Below are 19,361 nucleotides of genomic sequence, written 5' to 3' on the forward strand. Positions count from 1 at the left end.
ACAAATATGACAGCAACGTTTCGACTATTCAGAGCAAATCTCTATGGATTTAAAAGGTATGTCAGGCTGCATGCATTTGATAAAGCATAAAATGACACCCTGGAAAGGTACTGAATAATTTATATTTATCAGGACACTTTCATGAGGATTTTACACAATCCCTTTACCCAAACTTCAAAATAATTATCTGACTTTGCTTTTCAAACTGATTAACTTTGTTCTGTAATGTACAGAATAGCACTTGTATGTCATAATGTAAATGAAACCAGCACTTTTATACTATGTAACAAATTTCCATAACATAAATTATTCATGCCTCATACGTGGTTCTGGTAATATTAAGAGGGCAGAATGTTTTCCTCCAACTCCCCCCTCCCCCCTAGAACTTCAAAGTATTATTTATGATAATTTAGTCAATAAAATAATCAAATCTGCATCACTGAAATGTACAGAAAGCTATAAAATGTAATGTGTGTATAAGAAAATGGACTATATTTCTCATACTAACTGTTTCAACCTTTTCTTTTAGCAAGATGGGATAAACTAAATTCCCCCAAAATGGATGTTTAAACTCAGGATATCAGCTTTCTAACCATGATTAACAATTGCTAGTAAATTACCAGCAATCTGATTTACAAGAAATTAAAAGTGTAAGATCATGTTTACAAGAACTATTCATGAAAACATATTTGTAGGCTTTTGTGTTCAACCGATCGTATTAAAAGGATTAGAGTATTGTAAGGAGAGAGAAGAACACTGATCATCTACCCCAATCTGGATACCACCAGCTATGGGATTTCCCTTAATTAACTAACTGGCAATATGAAAGCAGGACACTGAGCAGATCTGTTCAGTATGTATATTCAGATAATACTTGCATACTTCTCTGACAAATATTTTTCTATTTCCTATTAGCCCCATTAGCACTATGGAGGCGACCCAGTTAGGAGACTGCGAAATGTATTTTTTCCTAAGCTATGCACCATCATTGCTTTTGGCAACTTAACCTCAACTGCTTACAATCAAACCTAGTCTAATTTTAAGATTTTAAATCTTTTGGACTAATTTACATCAGTCTAGTTAATTTGCATAAAACAGCCACCACTTAGTCAAAAACCTTTCAATACTTTTTAAAGGATAGAAATTATTTTTCTAGAATTTTCTTCTCTCTTTCTGAAAGTATTTTTATGCCATACCAGGAAATACAATACCTTAAAATAGGTTAAAGGCCAAAAAAGAGCATGCGATTCCCTGAGATTCAGTACATATTTAGCGGGTCCCCAGGACAGCTTTGATTTATGGCCGAGAGCTCTCATCTCAGTCCTGCTGCATCCCACGGTCTGAACACTCGAATTTATCAGCTCCCTACAGTTTGGCAGTCGCCTTCTAATTCATGCATCTTTCTCTTGCAATACTAGTGCGTGCTCTCACTTCTTCTGGCTCTTTGCTGGGTTATGCAGCTATCTTTTCCCCTTCCTACTAGATCTGTTTGCAGGAGTTCTGGAAGACGATATCCTTTGTAGGATGAAAAATTATACAACGCTTAACTATCCCTCAGGATAGATCAAAATGGTTTGTTTGCCCCCCACTTTGTATAGGTTTATAATCTTACTTCCATTCCTCTGGAGGATGGGCTAGTTCAAATTTCTCCCTCACATTGGACACACCCATGTCCAGATGTAGCCAGTGGACCTCCTCAGACTGCAGATGGCTGAGCCGTAATCCATAACAGGCCACGTTCTTCACTTTGTGACTGTCTACTATCTTCTGAATTATGCCCTGAAAGACACAAAAACGCTTACTGTTACGCATGCTTACCTTCCATGTCTGCAAAGGGTTGAAACAAGCTTTATACAAAAAGTATTAAACAACATCTTCCTGCTTAGTAAAAATGAAATATATACATTAAAGCAAACTAATCACTGTGTGTACTTGTATTATTGCATTGCCATAATTTCAGGCAAATGTTTCAGTTTGGATTTTAGATTACTATGAACCAGTCCCTTTAATGTCTTGTCATAACCAAGCCACTCTACATAACAAAATGCTGGAAATAAGAAACAAACCTACAGATAATAAGGGCAGGTAAAACGTAAAGGCATCCCATTGAAGCAGTGGAGACAGGACTTCACTGTTTCCTTAACCTTGGCATGAGAAGGAGGTGATGTGGTCACAGCAGCACGCGCCAGCTGCCTTCATTCCAGGTAGATATTGGTACCCAGTGGATAAGATAGCAGGTAGAAATGATGAGTGGAAACCCATGGCCCTCACCTGGGAATGAATCCCAGTCCTTCCAGTTACCTGACATGGCTCCCAAAAAGGACATTACTTGTCGAATTTTTCCAACTCTGCCCTTCTTGAAAAGGTTTTCCCATCTACTACAGGAAAACATTCATAAGCATTCCTTTTCTGTGTCCTAGTGGACAAGAATAGTAAAAGGGTCTCTCTCTCTCAAAATCCTTGACTGTTCCACTGAACTTGTTCTTACGGGTCAACATTGATCTCTCCCAGGACAGCAACATTCCTCATATCAACAGCTGTTATTCAGGTAGATGCACAAAAAAACCCAATCCAGTTTAACCTCTGATAAACTGTAGAGTTTAGACTAACCTCTGGCAAACAGCAACCAAAGTATAGGACAAGGCAGCATGTATTCTGTTATCAAATGCCACAGAAGCAGAGAATCAAGGATTAGTTCCTAAAGGATGAGATAAATGGCACTTTATGGCTATAGGTTGTAGCTGTGTTGGTCTAAGGACATAGGCAGACAAGGTTCTTTGGGTATATCTGATATATTTTATTAGATCAACTAAAACAGTTAGAAAAATTCAAGAAGAGTATTTGTACCCGAAAGCTTGCAAAGAAGAATTTTTCCAACTATTTTAGTAGGTCTAATAAAATATATCTGATTTACCCAAAGAACCTTGTCTGGCTATGGCACTTTATGCAAATTCACTATTCTGTATATCAAAGTATTTGAATTGTTGGGGGAAAAAAGCTAAAAGCTCTGTAATACTGTAAACACACATACACAGAGCATTCATCTGCCCTTATGCACCAGTTATTAAGTCTATAATGATCCTTAGATGACCTGTCATCATTAATATAGTGCACGATGAGGTGTAAGGTGGTGTAAAGCCTACAAAAAGGAAAGACGAGTCAAGCTAAATAAAGTGCTAATTTCTCGCTTAGCCTGTTTATAGAGAGTGACAACAGAGTGCTAAAGCTGGTAATGCTCTTTTCTTTCCATTTAACAGAAGCCTGATTTTATGCATTGCTGTTTGTATAGTTCACCAAATGCTGTGGAGTACAACTGCCCATATCCAGGGTTACACAGAGCAGTGCTACTTCCAAAAGTACTTAGTTAAACAAAGACAAATGTTTAACCCCTTCCTCACCCTAAGGGCAATCTTTGTTTAGTTAAGTAAAGCCTGACATTTTGGCAAGCATCCTTTTCTCTGAAAGGCATGCTGCCAACTTTTTCCATATGCACATGAATAGAAAAGATGTGGAATGCAATTCATTCATTTTCTTTGCTTTTTGCACTTTCCACAAATAAAGTGCATAACAGGCAGAGCTCATTTCAGAAATCTGCCCCATTTGGAAAGTCTCCATCAATAACGAAAAGTAAGGGTCAATGTTTTTAACATGCAGTTGAACGTAAACTGCACCAGGACAGATACATCTGAGAAAAGAAAATCAAGATATAACAAGGCATTTTCTACAACGGAAAGGACAGAAAATATTGATGCCTAAGTCAGTTAGAAATAAGCTAATAACAAAGTATATAGCCTAGGAAGAACTGGGCACAATATTCAAAAGTCTCCCTACATTTTCAGACATTCTCAAAAGCACCTAAGGAAACTAGGGAGCCAGTTCTCACTGGAAGTCAGCAAAAGCTAGGTGAAATATGCTTGTCAGCCTAGGAAACAAATTGCTTCCTCTAAGCCTTATTCAAGTACAACTGATCCTCCACCTAGACAACTAATCACAGCCTATGAAAGACTATGTCCCTTGTGATTGAAAAAAAGCTGCAATGTGCATAAATAGGTCATTATCTGGAAATGGAGAAAAAACTAGATTTAGTTCTCATTTCAAAGTAAAAAATGATGAAAAAATAAAGTTAAATACAACATTGATCAAAATTAATTATTTAATAAATTAAACATACTAGGAACCAAAAACTAAGTTTCAAAATGTGTAATAATTCTTATCAATTTGCTGTGTTTATATGCAAAGCATAAGTAGTATTTCCAATGAGTCAAAATAAACAACATTTTACACTCCAATTCCCTCTGATTATTCTAACACTACAGCAAAACTCAGACTGACCCAAAATGGCAGGGAGGAGCAGGGAGGAAAAGAGGAAATTATGTGGTGATCAAGCTATTCAAATTGACTGGCCCTTTAGGCAACCTTGGTAGGCTAAAAAAAAATACATTCGTTCTTTACAAATCAAGTATTTCGTGCTGGATCAGTGTCTTAACCTTGGCAACCAATGCAGAGAAAGTCCTGGGGCTCTGGAGAGCTATCTAGCGGCAGTTTCCATGCCAGACAATGCGTCTGTCCTAACTTCTGTATGGATGACAGCTTTTCTGATCAATGTAAATCTGTGTGCGTCCACTGGTTACAGGAACTGACACCACGCGACAACCTGTCCCCCGACCAAACGGGGACCGTACACTCAGCACCCACAGAGTTAGATCGGCTGTGTTTTGTTTTGTCTTGCTAGTATTTCAGAGCATTCAAAGATTTATCTCCAAGAGCTTTACTGGCACAGTGGCCATAATTTGGCTCACTGTGCTCAACTCTTAACCTTGGCAACCAATGCAGAGAAAGTCCTGGGGTTCTGCAAAACTATCTAGAGGCAGTTTCCAAGGCAGACAAAGCATCTGCCCTAACTCCTGTATGGATGACAGCTTTTCTGTTTTTCATGCGCACAAGGGGCTTCCCAAATTGGAAAGCCTTGCCAGAGGCACTCCTCCTAATAGTGATTAGAATATTTAATCAGGGTTTTCCAGACAAACAGTTTAACAGCTTAACAACTGTAGAGCAGAGACTAGAACAGTCGGAAATAAGCTGTGACTTCAGTTATTTTCAAATCTAACTACAGCCAACAAATGTCTTCAATCTTCTGGGGGTCAAGTGCATCCAGTTTTGTTTTTTTTTTAAATGAGCTAGAGACAAAAACGGTGCTCTGCTTGGTGACCTGTTGGTGACCTGGGTCTAGCAAGGTTTCCAGCCTAGGAACAGGGACATACCTCCCACACACGGTCACTGCAAATGTTACTGTTTGTGCAACACTTCACGCAAGTGCTTATGCAAGTGCTAAGTATTAACATTTCCAATGACTAATGTACCGGGTTTTCATACCGGAAGTTTAAGTTACAAGCTTAATTGTGCCAAAATTAGTCAGATTTTAAATAACTGAAAATGCAGAACCCTGGAATGCTTATTCATGCTCTCTGTACTTGGACTTGGTCACGGTAGCGCTATTCATTTTTTTATTCCTTTAATCAACATATTTTGCATTTTGCTTTTCAGCCAATTATTTCAGCAGACTACACCAACCAAAGAAAAGGTGCTCCACACACCGAAATTATTTTTGTTCATTAGTTGCAGTTAACTAGATGATTGTGGTACAAATAGAGACTATTTACAGCTACTTTTATACAAAAGACTTTTTAGCTATATTCATAGGGCTATTTCTAGGAATCTTAGCAGGCAAGTATATATATTGCCTATAAGCCCATCCTTTGGTTCTGGTACTAGTCCATAACGTGGGTACGTGCTGAAGAAAAGGATAAAAATCAAACAACTATAAAGAAAAGAGCAGACAGTGCCAGATATCTAGCTAGTTGACAGTGATGCTCAAGAACAATGCCCATATTTAGCTAGCATAACAAATCACTGTTACATTGGTTATTCCTGCTAATCAAAATTAGCTCCATGGTCTCAACAATAGATGTGTCAGTGAGAATAAGCAGAAACAAGTTCCAGACAGACCTGGCCTTTGCAGGAGATGACCTAGTTCTTTGCAATGCCTAATAAAACCCGTGGATTTGATTCTGTTTGCATTCTGATGCTGCTAACGATGAAAGGCTCGAGTCCATTCTCAGTGGACGCCCAAGAAGTCTTCTGTTCGCTGAAGCTCTTTCCCAAGTACTGCATGATTGCCAACAGAACGAAGCCCACTACTTCGTAAGCATAATTACGTAACACCATGGGTGTTCTGCCCTGTAGAGCTGACTCTTGATGCACTAAAGCCTCTGTCCAGTCCATCTCTGTAAATTGTGCCATAGGACCTTGTTAGGACTTCTGTGGCCTTGGACAGAATGCAATGTAATAATCATGCCCATGTATAGAAATACCCAAGGAAGGGCTCAAGAGCCAAAAACAGAAAAGACTTGGGGGAATGAAGGTATTGTGAGGAGAGCTAACCAAGAAACAATGGAAGAACACAGACTTTGTAGGAGATGGTCAAGAAAGCAAGTGGAGGCAGACCAGGAGGAACAATGGAAGGTCAGAGTTTGGGAACCAGGTGGGAGGCTGGGGGAAAGAACAGAAGGTAAGAAAAAACAACGAAAAAGCAATAAATATCAAAGTGAAGGGTACAACGAAGAAAAGCAAAGATGCAAATTTGAAAACTGCCTTAATTATCCATGTTCCTACACTTCAGCATGCTCTTCCAGGACAAAAGGGATCTGAAAAGGTGTAGGAGAGTCCTCTTTATATTGGATGGCATTCAGGTAGCAACAGGAGAGAAAAAAGCATCTCTCAAAAGGATTAGACAGCAACACTAAGTTTTCTTTTTTGAACTCTGCTATAAACCTGGAGGTTTCTAGCCCAGGAGGGGGCAAGTGTCAGCAGGGCCAGGGAGCCCAGGGGGTTGTAGCCCAGGAGGGGGAAATGGTAACAGGGCCAGGGAGCCCGAAGGTCTCCCTGGCCCAGCGGTGGGGCCAAGGCCCAGATGGGATGAAGGCTGAGGAGGGCCACAGCCAGAGACAAAGTTCTCAACTGGCTTAGGAGAGGGGCCAGGGTTTAAGGACCGAAGGCCAGGATGGTCACAACCAGAGATGGAGGAGGTCAGGGAGCCTGCAGCCAAGGAAGTGGCTGGCTAAGGCAGTGACATTGAATTAAGGAGGGTCTATTAAAGGAAGGAAAAGCTGGGAGTTAAGGGAGATCTATACGGTAAATGTTAGAGGCCAGGAGAAACTGCAGGGACCAAAGAGAGGGACTGTAGGTCACAGGAAAAGAAGACACCCCCTCCTGGGCAACAGACTTCTGGGCTTTCTGGGCCTGCTGGCACTTGTCCCAGGCTATGATTATGATGGCCTCTCCCCCCACATCGGGAGAAAGACGCTGGAGGTAGTTGAGCACGTCCCTTGCCTCGGTAGCCACCTCTCAGAGAGTGAGCATTGATGAAGAGATCCAGCACAGGATCTTATGTGCAAGCGTCTCTTTTGGGAAATAGCTTCAGGATGAATTCATTCATCGCAATCTCTCGAAAAACATTAAGATCCAAGTCTACAATGCAGTCATCATCCCCACTCTCCTTTATGGATGTGAAATGTGGGTCGTCACCATCAATAGCCTGGAGGTAACACAAACAATGTCTCCAGAAAATCCTCCACATCAAATGGGAAGATTGCCTCACAAACACCTGGATCCTTGCTGAAGCCAAAGCTACCAACATTGAGCTGGTGATCCTCAAGCACCCTGTGTGTGTCCTGGTAGCCTGGCACACAGTAGATCCTGGGCTGCATTTTAATTCAAAAAGTGATTTTCTACTTTAAAAGGCTGGAGACTGCTGCTATGTGTGTGTGTGTACACACATACAAATATATTTACACACACACACACACACACATTCATTTGCATGTGTATGTACACACACACACACAAGAATGTGTTACACATACACTCACAGTATTACTAAGGTTCAGTCAACTGCTCCATAAATAACAAGCCAGGTGCAGAGAAACACAATGCAAGTATACAGAATCTGTTTTTGATCATGATTGGTGCCCCTAGATCAGGGGCAGGTAATTATTTTGGGCAGAGAGCCGCTTACTAAGTTTTGGCAAGCCATCGAGGGCCGCATGACAGGCAGCCCAGGGCAAATTAATCTTCGTTTTCTAAATTTTTAGTGGCCCTGGGGGCCAGATAGAATGGCCTCGGGGCCGCATCCAGCCTGCGGGTCACATTTTGCCCACCCCTACCCTAGATGTGCCATAGTAGCTAAACAAAACCCTTAAGTAGTGCTACCTTTATTACGAGCTTGGAGGAAGGAGAACAAAAGATTGGCCTCTATTCTTAGCTGTGTTTCAAGGTCTGGAAGTTACAGAAACATAACTGAAACGCAGAGACACAGAACCCTATAATACCGTTTTTACAGTCACTTTTCAGAACACAACTTCATTTCAACATGAACCAGCTAGAAAAAGCCACATCCAAGGCTTTGAAATGACAAAGTTGTTTTATATGTTAAACCAGCAGTGTGCTCATTTCTGTATAAAATAAAGAGGCTCCCAGTCTACATGAAGCATGTGAGCCACGGGAGTAACTAGGGCTCTGCAGGAAAACAGTCTCTTTTCCATCTAGCAGGCTCTTATACTGCAGGATACTGTATACAGTTGCCACCACCTTCGCAAACATTTGCCAAAGACCTGTCCTGACCAAATACAGCCTTCAGTATCTGACTTGCATTTTTCACCTTTCTGGAAGGTTTCTCAAGTCCTCTGGGAAGCAGAGGGCACCTAGCCAAGGGCTTCTCTATTCTTTTAGTAGCATCTTTCATTTCAGGTTTCCAGATAAGTCAGCAGGTTAACTCTGGGTGAGATGATGCAAAGGCAATCAATGTGTGTGTCTCTGTCTCCTAACATGAGCATGATCCTCTCTCCTGAATACAGATGAGACTCTGGTAATGTCACCATCTTTTGCTGCATCACGCTCTAGTCCCTCATGAAGAGACTTAGTACTCTGCTCCAAGAATCTCAGCTATGGATGGGCCCATCGTATTTAAGCGAGTCCCCTGAGACGGCAAGTGCTCAAAGACACTTGTGACCTAAGGCAGGGGGTTTCAACCTTTTTTAACAAGTGTATGCCTTCTGTCTCAAAGTTTCAGCTCATGTACCCCTTCTTACTTTTTATTGTTTTTAATGTTACGAATTATGTGATATAAGGTAGGCTACACTAATTAACATTAAATTCATTATTAACATATGCATATTATATATCATAGTCCAGCTGGCAAGTCTGTTGCAAGGGAAAGGGAAAGGGTGGGGGGGCAGCTGGAGGCCCCTGTGGTGAGGGAGGGAGTGTGGCTGACACAGGGGCAGGTGCTGCACAGCTGGGGCCGGGTGCAGGACGGAGCCGTGGCTCCTGCCACCTCACGCACCCCGGGAGAGTATGGGGGCATGTGCTCCCGGATCTGCATGTGGGGCGAGGGCAGGCGGCCGCTGTGGGCTGAGGCTGGGCTGGGATGGTGCTGGGCTCTTCCCATTGTGGGGGTTGGGCCAGCAGTGGCCACTGTGAGGGGGGCTGTGGGGGGAGCTGCAGCCATCCCCAAATTCACCATAGCCTCCACTCCCAGCACTGCTGCTGCCCACCCTGAGCATAGTCCTGGCCCAGTGCTACCCTGGCTCCAGCCCACAGTGGCAGCCTGCCTTTGCCCCACATGCAGACCTGGGGCCACATGCCCCCATGCCCTCCCAGGGTGCGTAGAGCAGTGGGAGCTGCCCCCCCACCAAGTCGCTTGCGTCTCAGTCCCCCGCTGCGCACGTGTACGGGGCATTTATCAACCACATCCGCCAAAAAAAGCCTATTGCCGATACAGTTGGTTTTCCTTATGTTGGTGCACCTCTAGTAATTTTTTCTCATTCGTTCTGTGTACCTCCTACAATCTTTTTAAGTATCCCTAGGGGTATGTGTACCCCCAGTTGACAGCCACTGATCTAAGAGAACTATAGTTTCTTTACTCTAAACAAACCTTTTTGGGGGGCTTGTCTGGGTTCTGGAATGATCCCTTAAGTTAGTTCAGTTCCAAGGGGCATACAGCTGGAGAATGGGTCTCTGGAAATCCCTTAGGCCTCCGTTATACATTAAGTGTGTTATCTGCAGCATAAGTGAAAAGGGTAGTACACATGCAAGTTATTTAAGGTGCAAATAAGCCATAAAAATAAGCCATTCCAAATTTACTGAATGCATGGGGCCAAGAATCAGCCGACTGTCAGTCCCGGGCCAAGGCTTTGGGTTGGGGGGAAAAGATCTTGGGATCCCCCAGTACTGGCAAACAGTAATTGTGCAATTTCAATTTAATCCCTGATCCTAATGTGTGCATGGCAGGAGGCACGATTGTTGGGACTGGGGATCAGATCCCATTGCTCCATTAAATGAAAGTGTGCCAGGGGCCTGAAGGACAGCTGCGAAATACCTTTAAATCTGCCCAGCAGGAGTAAGAATCTATTTGTGAGTATCACTAGACATATGCCTTTGGGGAGGGTTAACCTTCTTAACCAGCTCTGGAGATGTTTTCTGTAGATGGGCACGCAGTAGCAAACCCTGGGGGAGGACTGGGAAGCAGTAATGAGGAGGATTGAATTACCAGCCTCAAACAAGCCTCTGATCAGGCTCCAGAAACAAGAAAATAATGCTGTGTAGACATATGCATAGAGCTGCAAGCTCCAGCTTTACAAAATTTCAACAGACACATTCCAGACATAAGTCCTGAAGCAGCTACTCTTCTCCTACAGACGGTTCTTTTGTCATGCCGGGGACTAAAGATGGCCCGCCTGAAGGGCTAAAAGTCTAGCAAGACAACTGGCCACAAAGTCTAGAGAGATGCCATTTTATATTTATGTAGGCAATGCTAGAAATGCAGATATATTTGATTATTATTATTAAAACTGATTAAGTAAATGCCAGCTACTCTCATTTGCTCTTACCAGAAGTCTGGCATTGTAATTGTGGGCTACGATACAAAACTTGCAACTGAAATGACTTGATATTTATTTTCCTTAGGATAAACATAAGTGGAAAAATGAAACGATTTGGTTCTGTCTAGGTAAATAATACTGGCTTATTTCATACCCACCTGTGCAACACAACCAAACCCATTAAATCATGGGGTCTGGAAAACGCAATGGGGAGTGAAATACAATAGCTTCCCTACAATTAAAAAGGATGACTAGTACAATTTAACCAGACTATTGGTTTTAGCAATAAGAATACAGTGTAGGGATTCATATGGGTATGGCCAAAAAAGCAGACTTCAATAAGAAAAACAGTAAGAACATGTTTTGTATAGTTAAAAGGGAGAATCCATGAATTTGGCAAAGACTGACATCAAGTCCCTCATTATTTACAGTAATGAAGAAAAAGTTACAGAGGGATGAGAAAAAAGTTATGTTCCTGCTGGAATGTGGAAAGCTGCAAGGGCAGCCAAACACCCTCATCGTGGCTAAGGGGAACCCAGAAATATTCAAATGAGGAAATATCAAAGGCATAACTAGTGATTTTTGTGCTCTAGACAGGGATGGGGGGATTCTTGTGCCAAACGCCTGAAAGCTACTGTGGCACAAAAGGGAAGAAGGGGAGGTCTGAGCAGGGGCAAGCAAAGGAGGGGCTCATTTGAGAGTCTGGCTCCCTGCACACTGCCTTACTGGGGCCAGGGCTGGGCTTGGTTCTGTGAACCCTGTTTGGCAGTGATGGCATCCAGGGCTGGTGCCCCCCTTGCCCTACCCTAGTCATGCTTTGCAGGAACATCATGAACTAGGAACCCAACCTCTCTGTGATAGTAGTGCATTTACCAATGTTTTCTCTTTACTAGCAGAATAGAGGCTACCTTTGAAAAGGGGAAAGGATCCCAGGCAAGATCCCAGAAACCAGGCTGCCAGGTGAAGACTAACAAAAACGGGCACAACTGCCTCAAGAAGCAGCACTTGAAACAAATGAAACTGCTCCTTTTTTGCATGTGGAGGTTCTAATGTAGCTTCCATGTCTTCCATATAAAAGGTGAGAACATCCAGACTGCAGAAAATCTAGTGGTTTTGTTTTCATTTTCAGTTGTTCATCTCAAAATAACACCAGTAATGTTAATGGAATGTGAACTTTTGTGCCAATAATGATTTGTAGCATCTAACATAAATATGGTAATGCATCGGTACTGGATCATTAGTGTACAGCACACACTCATTTCCACAACATTAAAGCTTACAGAGAAATTGTCCCGGTTTCTGTAAAGATTCAAAATTTCGTATTTATTTTTTGGGAACACGAACAAAGCATTTCAGTAGCCTGTCCTTTGTCCAAGGTACACTTCCCCTTCTTGGCTAAAAAGGTCCATGCAGGGAAAAATAATTCTCTCAGAAACAAGCATTCAAAGCAATCGGCTGCAACTGGGCCCAGGAAAAATATAAAAATTACAGTATACCCCAATACACAATTGAGAACCTCTCTTTTTCTTGAGCTCACCTTTACCATTGTTTAGCTTTTATAAAATAAAAATGATGAATTTGCATTTATAATAGTCATAAAAACTTACCCTTAAACTGCCAGAGTTAGTTTTGGATACTGCAAAGGCCACAACCACAGGCATTTCTGATGTAGGAAATGAGAAATGTAAAGAAGAATCTCAGCTTTCATTTGAGAGGACAAAAAGTTTTTTGTCTCGTAGAAAAAGAGCCTAGAAAAATTAAACAACTGCATACCGACTCCTGGTGTTGCAAGAGGTAAGCAACTGAGATCTACTTTGGCTGTAGCAGGTTTGGTAATCATCAGCGGGCCAAGGTTGTGCCTGAACACGTTGGTATGATAAAGGTGGACAGAAATCAGTTATATTTTTGAAGGGACAAATCTCAAAAAGCGATTCCAGAAGCCCATGCAAAAATATGGATGGCTGACACTGACTTCTGTACTTATAACTCAGCTACTTTTCAAGGTACCTCTGAACATGAGATGCCTACTTGTTTGAATTAAACTTGAGAGGAGTGGCGGACCCCTGTTGCCGGCAGCCGGGCCATCCTGCTGGTGGCATGAAGGCAACTGAAAGACATGGTTGGCTTGATGTCCCAAGAGCCCAGTCACGTCAAAACATGCTGCTGAAAAGATTAAAAGGATTTCCCTTGGTAACTGCCACAGGAACTCCCAGGATCCTTTCGGTAATATGGTTTACCTGATCAACTGTGTTTAGGAAAGAGGTCAGACTAGACAAAGCAGGAGAACTTTTACAATCTTTTCTCCAACGCCTGATGAAGAGTGTTTGTGCTGGAAAGCTTTTAAAGCAATTAAATAATTTTTTTTTGCAAAAATCTTGTTGGTCCAATAAAAGATTAGAGAAAGGGCATTCTGTTCCTGTAAGCTCGTCTGACAGTTCTCCCAACTACACACATAGCCCAAAACAAGATATTATCGAGCATATTCTCTGGACCATGTTGGCTACTGGAACTTTGCACATTTCACAAATCAATGACCACTCCGGCAAGGTTTACCCTCCCTTGGAAATATGTTTAATTCTTTCCGAATAGGATAAACAGCTGGAAAAGAGGAGTGGGAATTCAAGACTTCACATTTTGCTGCTGTTAAAACAGCTTTCTCTTGTGCAGATAATAGTCAGTGGCAGTTAGAATCCAAGTCTCCAGAATTTCCCCTTCAAAATACTGCCTTCCTTCAGGAGCTCATAGTTATATTTCATTTAAAGCAGAAATAGGAACAGAAATAGTAGAAACAAAAGTGGAAGTAGAGAAATGAAAAAAAAAAAAACAAGCAGAAAGTTGAGTCCCTGGAGGAAAAGCTGAAACAAAACAAGAGACATTTGTTCTTTTGTCCACTGAGACAGTCCCCTTCTACTTCCTTCTAATTTAACCCAACAGAATTAAATCCTTGAAGAGGAAAACAATTTTCCTGTACACTGTAAAGAACAGCCTCAATATTAGATTATTTCTCTGTGCTTTCCCTGTGGGTCGGCTGCTTCTGTTTTACCATCCTCTTTGAAATAAATAATTTAATGGCCCAGCTTTTTTTTTGATGCTTCCTTAAATGTCATGCTCATTCATCGCACTGCCTTTTTGGAAATACAGCTGAAAGATCATTTAAGCAGGTAGAATATAGTCCAGTCGCTCTGCTCCCATTTTTAAGTCTTTATACAACAAAAAATGAGAACTAAATTAATGTCAACAGCCCTGTCAAGTTAATGTACAATTTCTACAACTGTCATTTCTTTGAGAAAATTGCTCTAAGAAATTAAAGCTTTGCCTGATATGACTCACAGCATGTGCTGGATAAAGATTTTAAAATAAACTGCAGAACATCTGTGTTACTGGCTTCTAGAATTATCTCGTCACACTTGCGTGCAAGGCTAACACACACCAGCATCAGTCGTAAGAATGTTAAAAAGGAACTCACTCGGACATCTGTAGCATCTCCGTGTCGGATAATGCTGGCCCACGTCATTGGTTCACTGCTACTTTCAAAATAATGGAAGACTTTAAGGACTCGTTCCATGGCCCCTGGAGAACGCTCCATCCCAGTACTAAGGTGAGTCTTTGCACTTGAACTTGGAGTATGGTTTAAATTTGGATCAAGGTAAGCCGCTGCCATGGTTTTACTAGATGCTAGGTATCTGTCATATTCTAAAAAGGGGAAGAAAAAAAGAAAGAGAAAATGAAATTATTTTGGTTGCACCTCAATTTTGTGCTGATTCATGAAACTATAAAAACCTTTATGGCAAATCCTAAATAAACACTTGTTCAGATATTTACCAGATTCTTCAAGATGCTTCTTTTCGATGTACTGCCATTCATCCAGCCCCTACCTAAAGCTGTAAGCATTATCTGTATTTGATACCACACGCGCACAATATCCAAGGAGTCTAGCAGCCAAGTCTCTTCAAACCACTCACAAAAGCTTTTTCTGCTACAAACACGACTCCTTTCTTTCAGCTTCCTCTTGGTCTCAATTAACCCAAGCCCCTCAAAAAGACCTGCGATTCCAGCCATTTTGAACCTACTTAGGTTCATAAGCTTTAGTTTGACTACATTTCCAGACCCCAGGCCGGGCACTAAATTCTGTCGAGATTCGTAACTAATCTGGAAGTGTTCTCTGCATCAGCCGGGGAACGCAAAAATCGAAGCTGAGCCCTACTGGACCGCTGGCAGAAAGAGACACTTAAGAGGTGCTCCATTATCAAGGCCTCCTCTTTACACCACCAAGTCAAATACTAAGCTGTGACTGGAACCATTATGTTATTTCAGGAAGAGAAACAAGACAGTCAGGACTGAAATAATTTAGAATTGGACAGTGAAAACCCCCACCTTGTTCTTCAGCCAAAAACAAAAGGAAGCCAGCAATTACTAAGAAGGAGAATTTCGTGCCTCCATCAAATGCTGTAGAGTGAACTGGCCAGCTGTACTCTGCACTAGCTGAGCTTTACAGTGGTCTTTAAGAGCAGCCCCATGCATACCACATTAGAGCTGTTAAGTCTGGAGATGAAAGCCCAAGATCACTGTGTCAAGTCTGCATCTGAAAGAAAAAAAATTGCTTCCTCGCTGCTGTTGTGAACTACTCAGCTATGAGAAGATGAATATCATTCATAATCTGCAGTTTGCAAACCCAAGTAATACAAAAGAGATATATGCTCTCAGTTGCAGAAACCAAAATAATCCCAGCCATTTCTTCCTATTTATCCAAACTCACACTGTCACCGCTTGCTAAACTAGCTAGGTCCTACAGATACAGTCCCTCATTTATACCAATGTTTTTACTTCTTTGTTAAGTGGCAATGAGTCACCAATTCCAGAGAACAATACATAGCGGTGCATAGCCCTGCATGCTATGCTTTATAGGAGATGGTGATTTTAGAAATCTATGTAAGCTTTGAAAGCATTTGAAAAATAAAATGCAAAAAGTACAAGTGACAAAAGTGTAGGAAAATATGTAGGACAGAGTACCTGCTTTTCTTTTTGTTGCTGCAGGTATTTGGGTTGAGGAAGGGATGAAAATCAAAAGCTGTTCCTAAGCAAACGGTGAATTGTGATACGTGAGAAGAATGCATGCTCTTAAGAAGCAGTCCTGTGTAGAAAGAAGAAGAGTAAAGGACATCGGGGGTCTACTCCTAGCTGACAAACTTGGGACATGTAACTTAGGGCCAGATTCTGATACCTTGACTCGATTTTAGTGTCAAGAAGAAATGTTGCCCTCAGTGCTAGAAAATCTGAATTTGTTCCATTGTTTATTTACTGACCTGTAGAAGAGGGATGAGACTTAGCCCAGCTCACATACATTTAGTTAGACAAGAAAATTAGTATATTGATTTGAAATTTTCAAATGAAAGTTGCTATCTATAATTATTAGCCCGGTGTGACCCTCATACAGCAGTAAGGCACTTAAACAATGCTTTGTGCATTACAGCATGGAGTTTACAGGAACAGAAAAAAGCCTCTAGAGGCAAGCCTGTGTAGCAGTTTTCACGTCTTGAGGTTTTGTTCTTTAAAAGCGAGCACAGGGAACCAGTGTAGGGAACTATTTTAAGTTCTTACGACCATAAGAACTGCCATTTACTGGGTCAGTCCATCTTGCCCAGATGTCGCAGTGGCAGAGTGGCTGCAGAGAGGGAGAGCAAGGCAAACACAATGACCAGGGTTATTTCCGCTGTTCCTCTCCCTTGCAGCCTCCAGCACTTAGGGTCTAGGAAGTTCTGATCCACAGGCTCTATCCCAGCTCAATAGCTGCTGATGCCCCTTTCCTCCAGGAATGTGTCCAATCCCTTTTGAATCGGGTTAAACTAGCAGCTCCCACAACATCTGGTGATGATGAGCTCCACCCTTTAATGACACGTTGTGTGAAAAAGAACTTCCTTTGGATAGCTTTAAACTCACTACCTACTAGCTTCATTTTATGACCCCTAGTTCTTGTACTGTGACAGACTAAATAATAAATCCCTATTTATTTTCTCTTCACCATTTAGTATTTTGTAAACCTTTATCGTGCCTCCAGTCAAGCGCTTCTTTTCTGAACTGAACAGCCTACCCACTTTAGTTTCTCCTCATCTGGAAGCCCCTCTATAGCACTAATCATCCTTGCTACCCTTCTCTAGACCTCCTCTAGTTCTCCAATATCCTTTTTGAGGTGTAGGAACCAGAACGGGGCACAGTATTCAAGGTGTGGATGCACCATGGATTTATAAAGGGGCATAATGATACTTTCCATTTTACTTACACCCCACTTCTTAATAATCCCTACAGCTTTGTTTGCCTTTCTGACGGCTGCTGAGCACTGAGTTTTCGCTAACTCCCCACAATGACTCCCCGATCTCTTTCCAGTATGTTAACAGACAGCTACAAGCAAACCCTTTCTTATCTTCATATCGACACTCTTCCCTGTTCCTTTATACAAACTACAGATGCGGGAGCCACTGCCAGCTCATCCCGGGCCTGCACCAGGAGAGGACCGCTCACCATTGAGGCTTCCAACCAGGTCCTGGTTTCCTGCTCTGGAGCCTGCAGGGTCCTTCCAGTGACAGGCAGGTCAGGCAGTGCCTGTGATGTGAGAGGTGCCTCCTGGTGGTGTCCCTCAGGAAGCAAGTAAGAGACTTACAGGAAGAGGTGGCGAGGCCCCAAAGCATCCTTTGCCATGAGGGCTTCATCAATTCAATGCTGAAGGAGACCCCTAGGACTGCAGACAAAGGACTGCCAGAGGTAGCACTAGAGAAGGAAGAGGACCTGGACTCCTAGGAAGGTGGAAGTTGGAAGCTTGCAACCTCTGGCAGTAAGCAAAAGTCTTCATCTCCACATGCAGCAGTCTGCCTAGAGAACAGAGATGGAGCCCTAGCAACAGAGGAGGAGGAGCATGCTCCATTGGTGGAAGAGGCCAGGTCAGGCCAGGCACCCCCAAGCTTGCAAGGATCAAGACCACCGCCACAAAGAGAAAGCCACAGGTGGTGGTGGTTGGAGACTCCCTTCTGTGGGAGACAGAGAGAGCCATCTGCCAGCCTGACCTGCTGTCTCAGAAGGTCTGCTGCTTTCCTGGAGCCCAGATTTGAGATGTCATGGAAGGATTATCAAGACGCATCCAGCTCTGCCATTACTACCCCATGCCGCTCATTCATGTGGGCACCCACGACACTGCCAGGGGTGATCCTGAGCAGATGAAAAGCGCCTACAGGGCTCTGGGTGCAAGGGATAAGGGCTCAGGTGGTGTTCCCCTTGATCCTTCAGGTCAAGGAGAAGGGTCCAGCACGAGTAGATGCATCTTGCAGATCAATTCATGGCTGTGCAGATGGCACTGTATGGAGGACTTTGGCTTCTTCGACCATGGGATGCTGTTCCAAGAAGGAACGTTAGGAAGAGATATCCACCTGCTGAAGAGAGGGAAAAGCATCTTTCCAGTCTGGCTAACTAACTTGGTGAGGAGGGCTTTTAACTAGGTTCGCCAGGGGATGGAAATCAAATGCCTGAGGTAAGTAGGGAAGTGGGTGACCCAGAACAAGCACAAGCAGCAAGCAGGAGGGGGCAACAGAGGAGGCCTTCTTGTTCTTCCTGAAAAATCAGGGCAATCAGCTAGTTAGCTCAGGTGTCTGTACACAAATCCACAGAGCCTGGGAGACAAGCAGGAAGACGCAGTCACGGAGCTAGGACATGACTGGGATAACAGAGACTTGGTGGGAGCTCACATGCCTGAAGCACTGTCATGGATGAGTCCAAACTGTTCAGGAAGGGAGGCAGGAGAGAAGAGGCAGAGTTATGCTATATGTAAAACAACTGTACAAAACCGGAGACAGGCCCGTTGAAAGTCTCTGGGTTAAGGTCGGAGGGGAGAGCAACAAGGGTGATGTGGTAAGGGGCTGCTATAGCGCACCAGATCAGAGGATGAGGTAGATGAGGTAGTTCTCATGGGGGACTTCAATCACCCTGACATCTGCTGCGAGGGTGATATAGCAATGCACAGGCAATACAGGAAGGTTTTGGAGAGTGTTGGAGACAACTTCCTGGCCAACTAGGGGCCAGCTCTTCTTGACCTGCTGCTCACAAACAGGGAAGGCTTGGTGGGAAATGTAGTGATGGATGGCAATGTAGGCAGCAGTGACCACGAGATGACTGAGTTTGGGATCCTGAGAAAAGGCAGGAAGGAGAGCAGCAGAGGAAGGACTCTGGACTTCAGAAAATTGGATTTGGACATACTCAAAAAATTGATGGGCAGGATCCGCCAGGAACAATCAGCACAGATTTATCAAGTCATGCCTGACCAACCTGATTGCCTTCTATGATCAGAAGACTGGCTCTGTGGATGTGGAGAAAGCAGTGGATGTGGTGCATCTTCATTTTAGCAAGGCTTTTGATATGGTCTCTCACAACATTCTTGCAGGC

General features: G+C 42.9%; 1 protein-coding gene across 8 annotated transcripts in view; it reads right to left on the minus strand.

Moving 5' to 3' along the window:
• PTK2 (protein tyrosine kinase 2) overlaps positions 1–19,361 on the minus strand; it is a 347,400-nt gene that overhangs the window by 185,598 nt on the left and 142,441 nt on the right. For 6 of the 8 annotated variants that reach the window (XM_090040716.1, XM_090040718.1, XM_090040715.1 and 3 more), the window contains 2 exons: positions 14,404–14,630; positions 1,613–1,779 (listed from right to left, as the gene is read on the minus strand). In XM_090040716.1, coding sequence (XP_089896842.1) covers positions 1,613–1,779; positions 14,404–14,598 — 362 coding nt within the window. In that variant the 5' untranslated portion in view covers positions 14,599–14,630. The remainder of the gene's footprint in view (positions 1–1,612; positions 1,780–14,403; positions 14,631–19,361) is intronic. The other 2 variants (XM_090040720.1, XM_090040722.1) reach the window with 1 other exon arrangement.

The sequence above is a fragment of the Crocodylus siamensis genome, chromosome 3 (genome assembly GCF_052110815.1).
Source record: "Crocodylus siamensis isolate JL-2025a chromosome 3, ASM5211081v1, whole genome shotgun sequence".
In the NCBI taxonomy this organism is placed as follows: domain Eukaryota; kingdom Metazoa; phylum Chordata; order Crocodylia; family Crocodylidae; genus Crocodylus; species Crocodylus siamensis.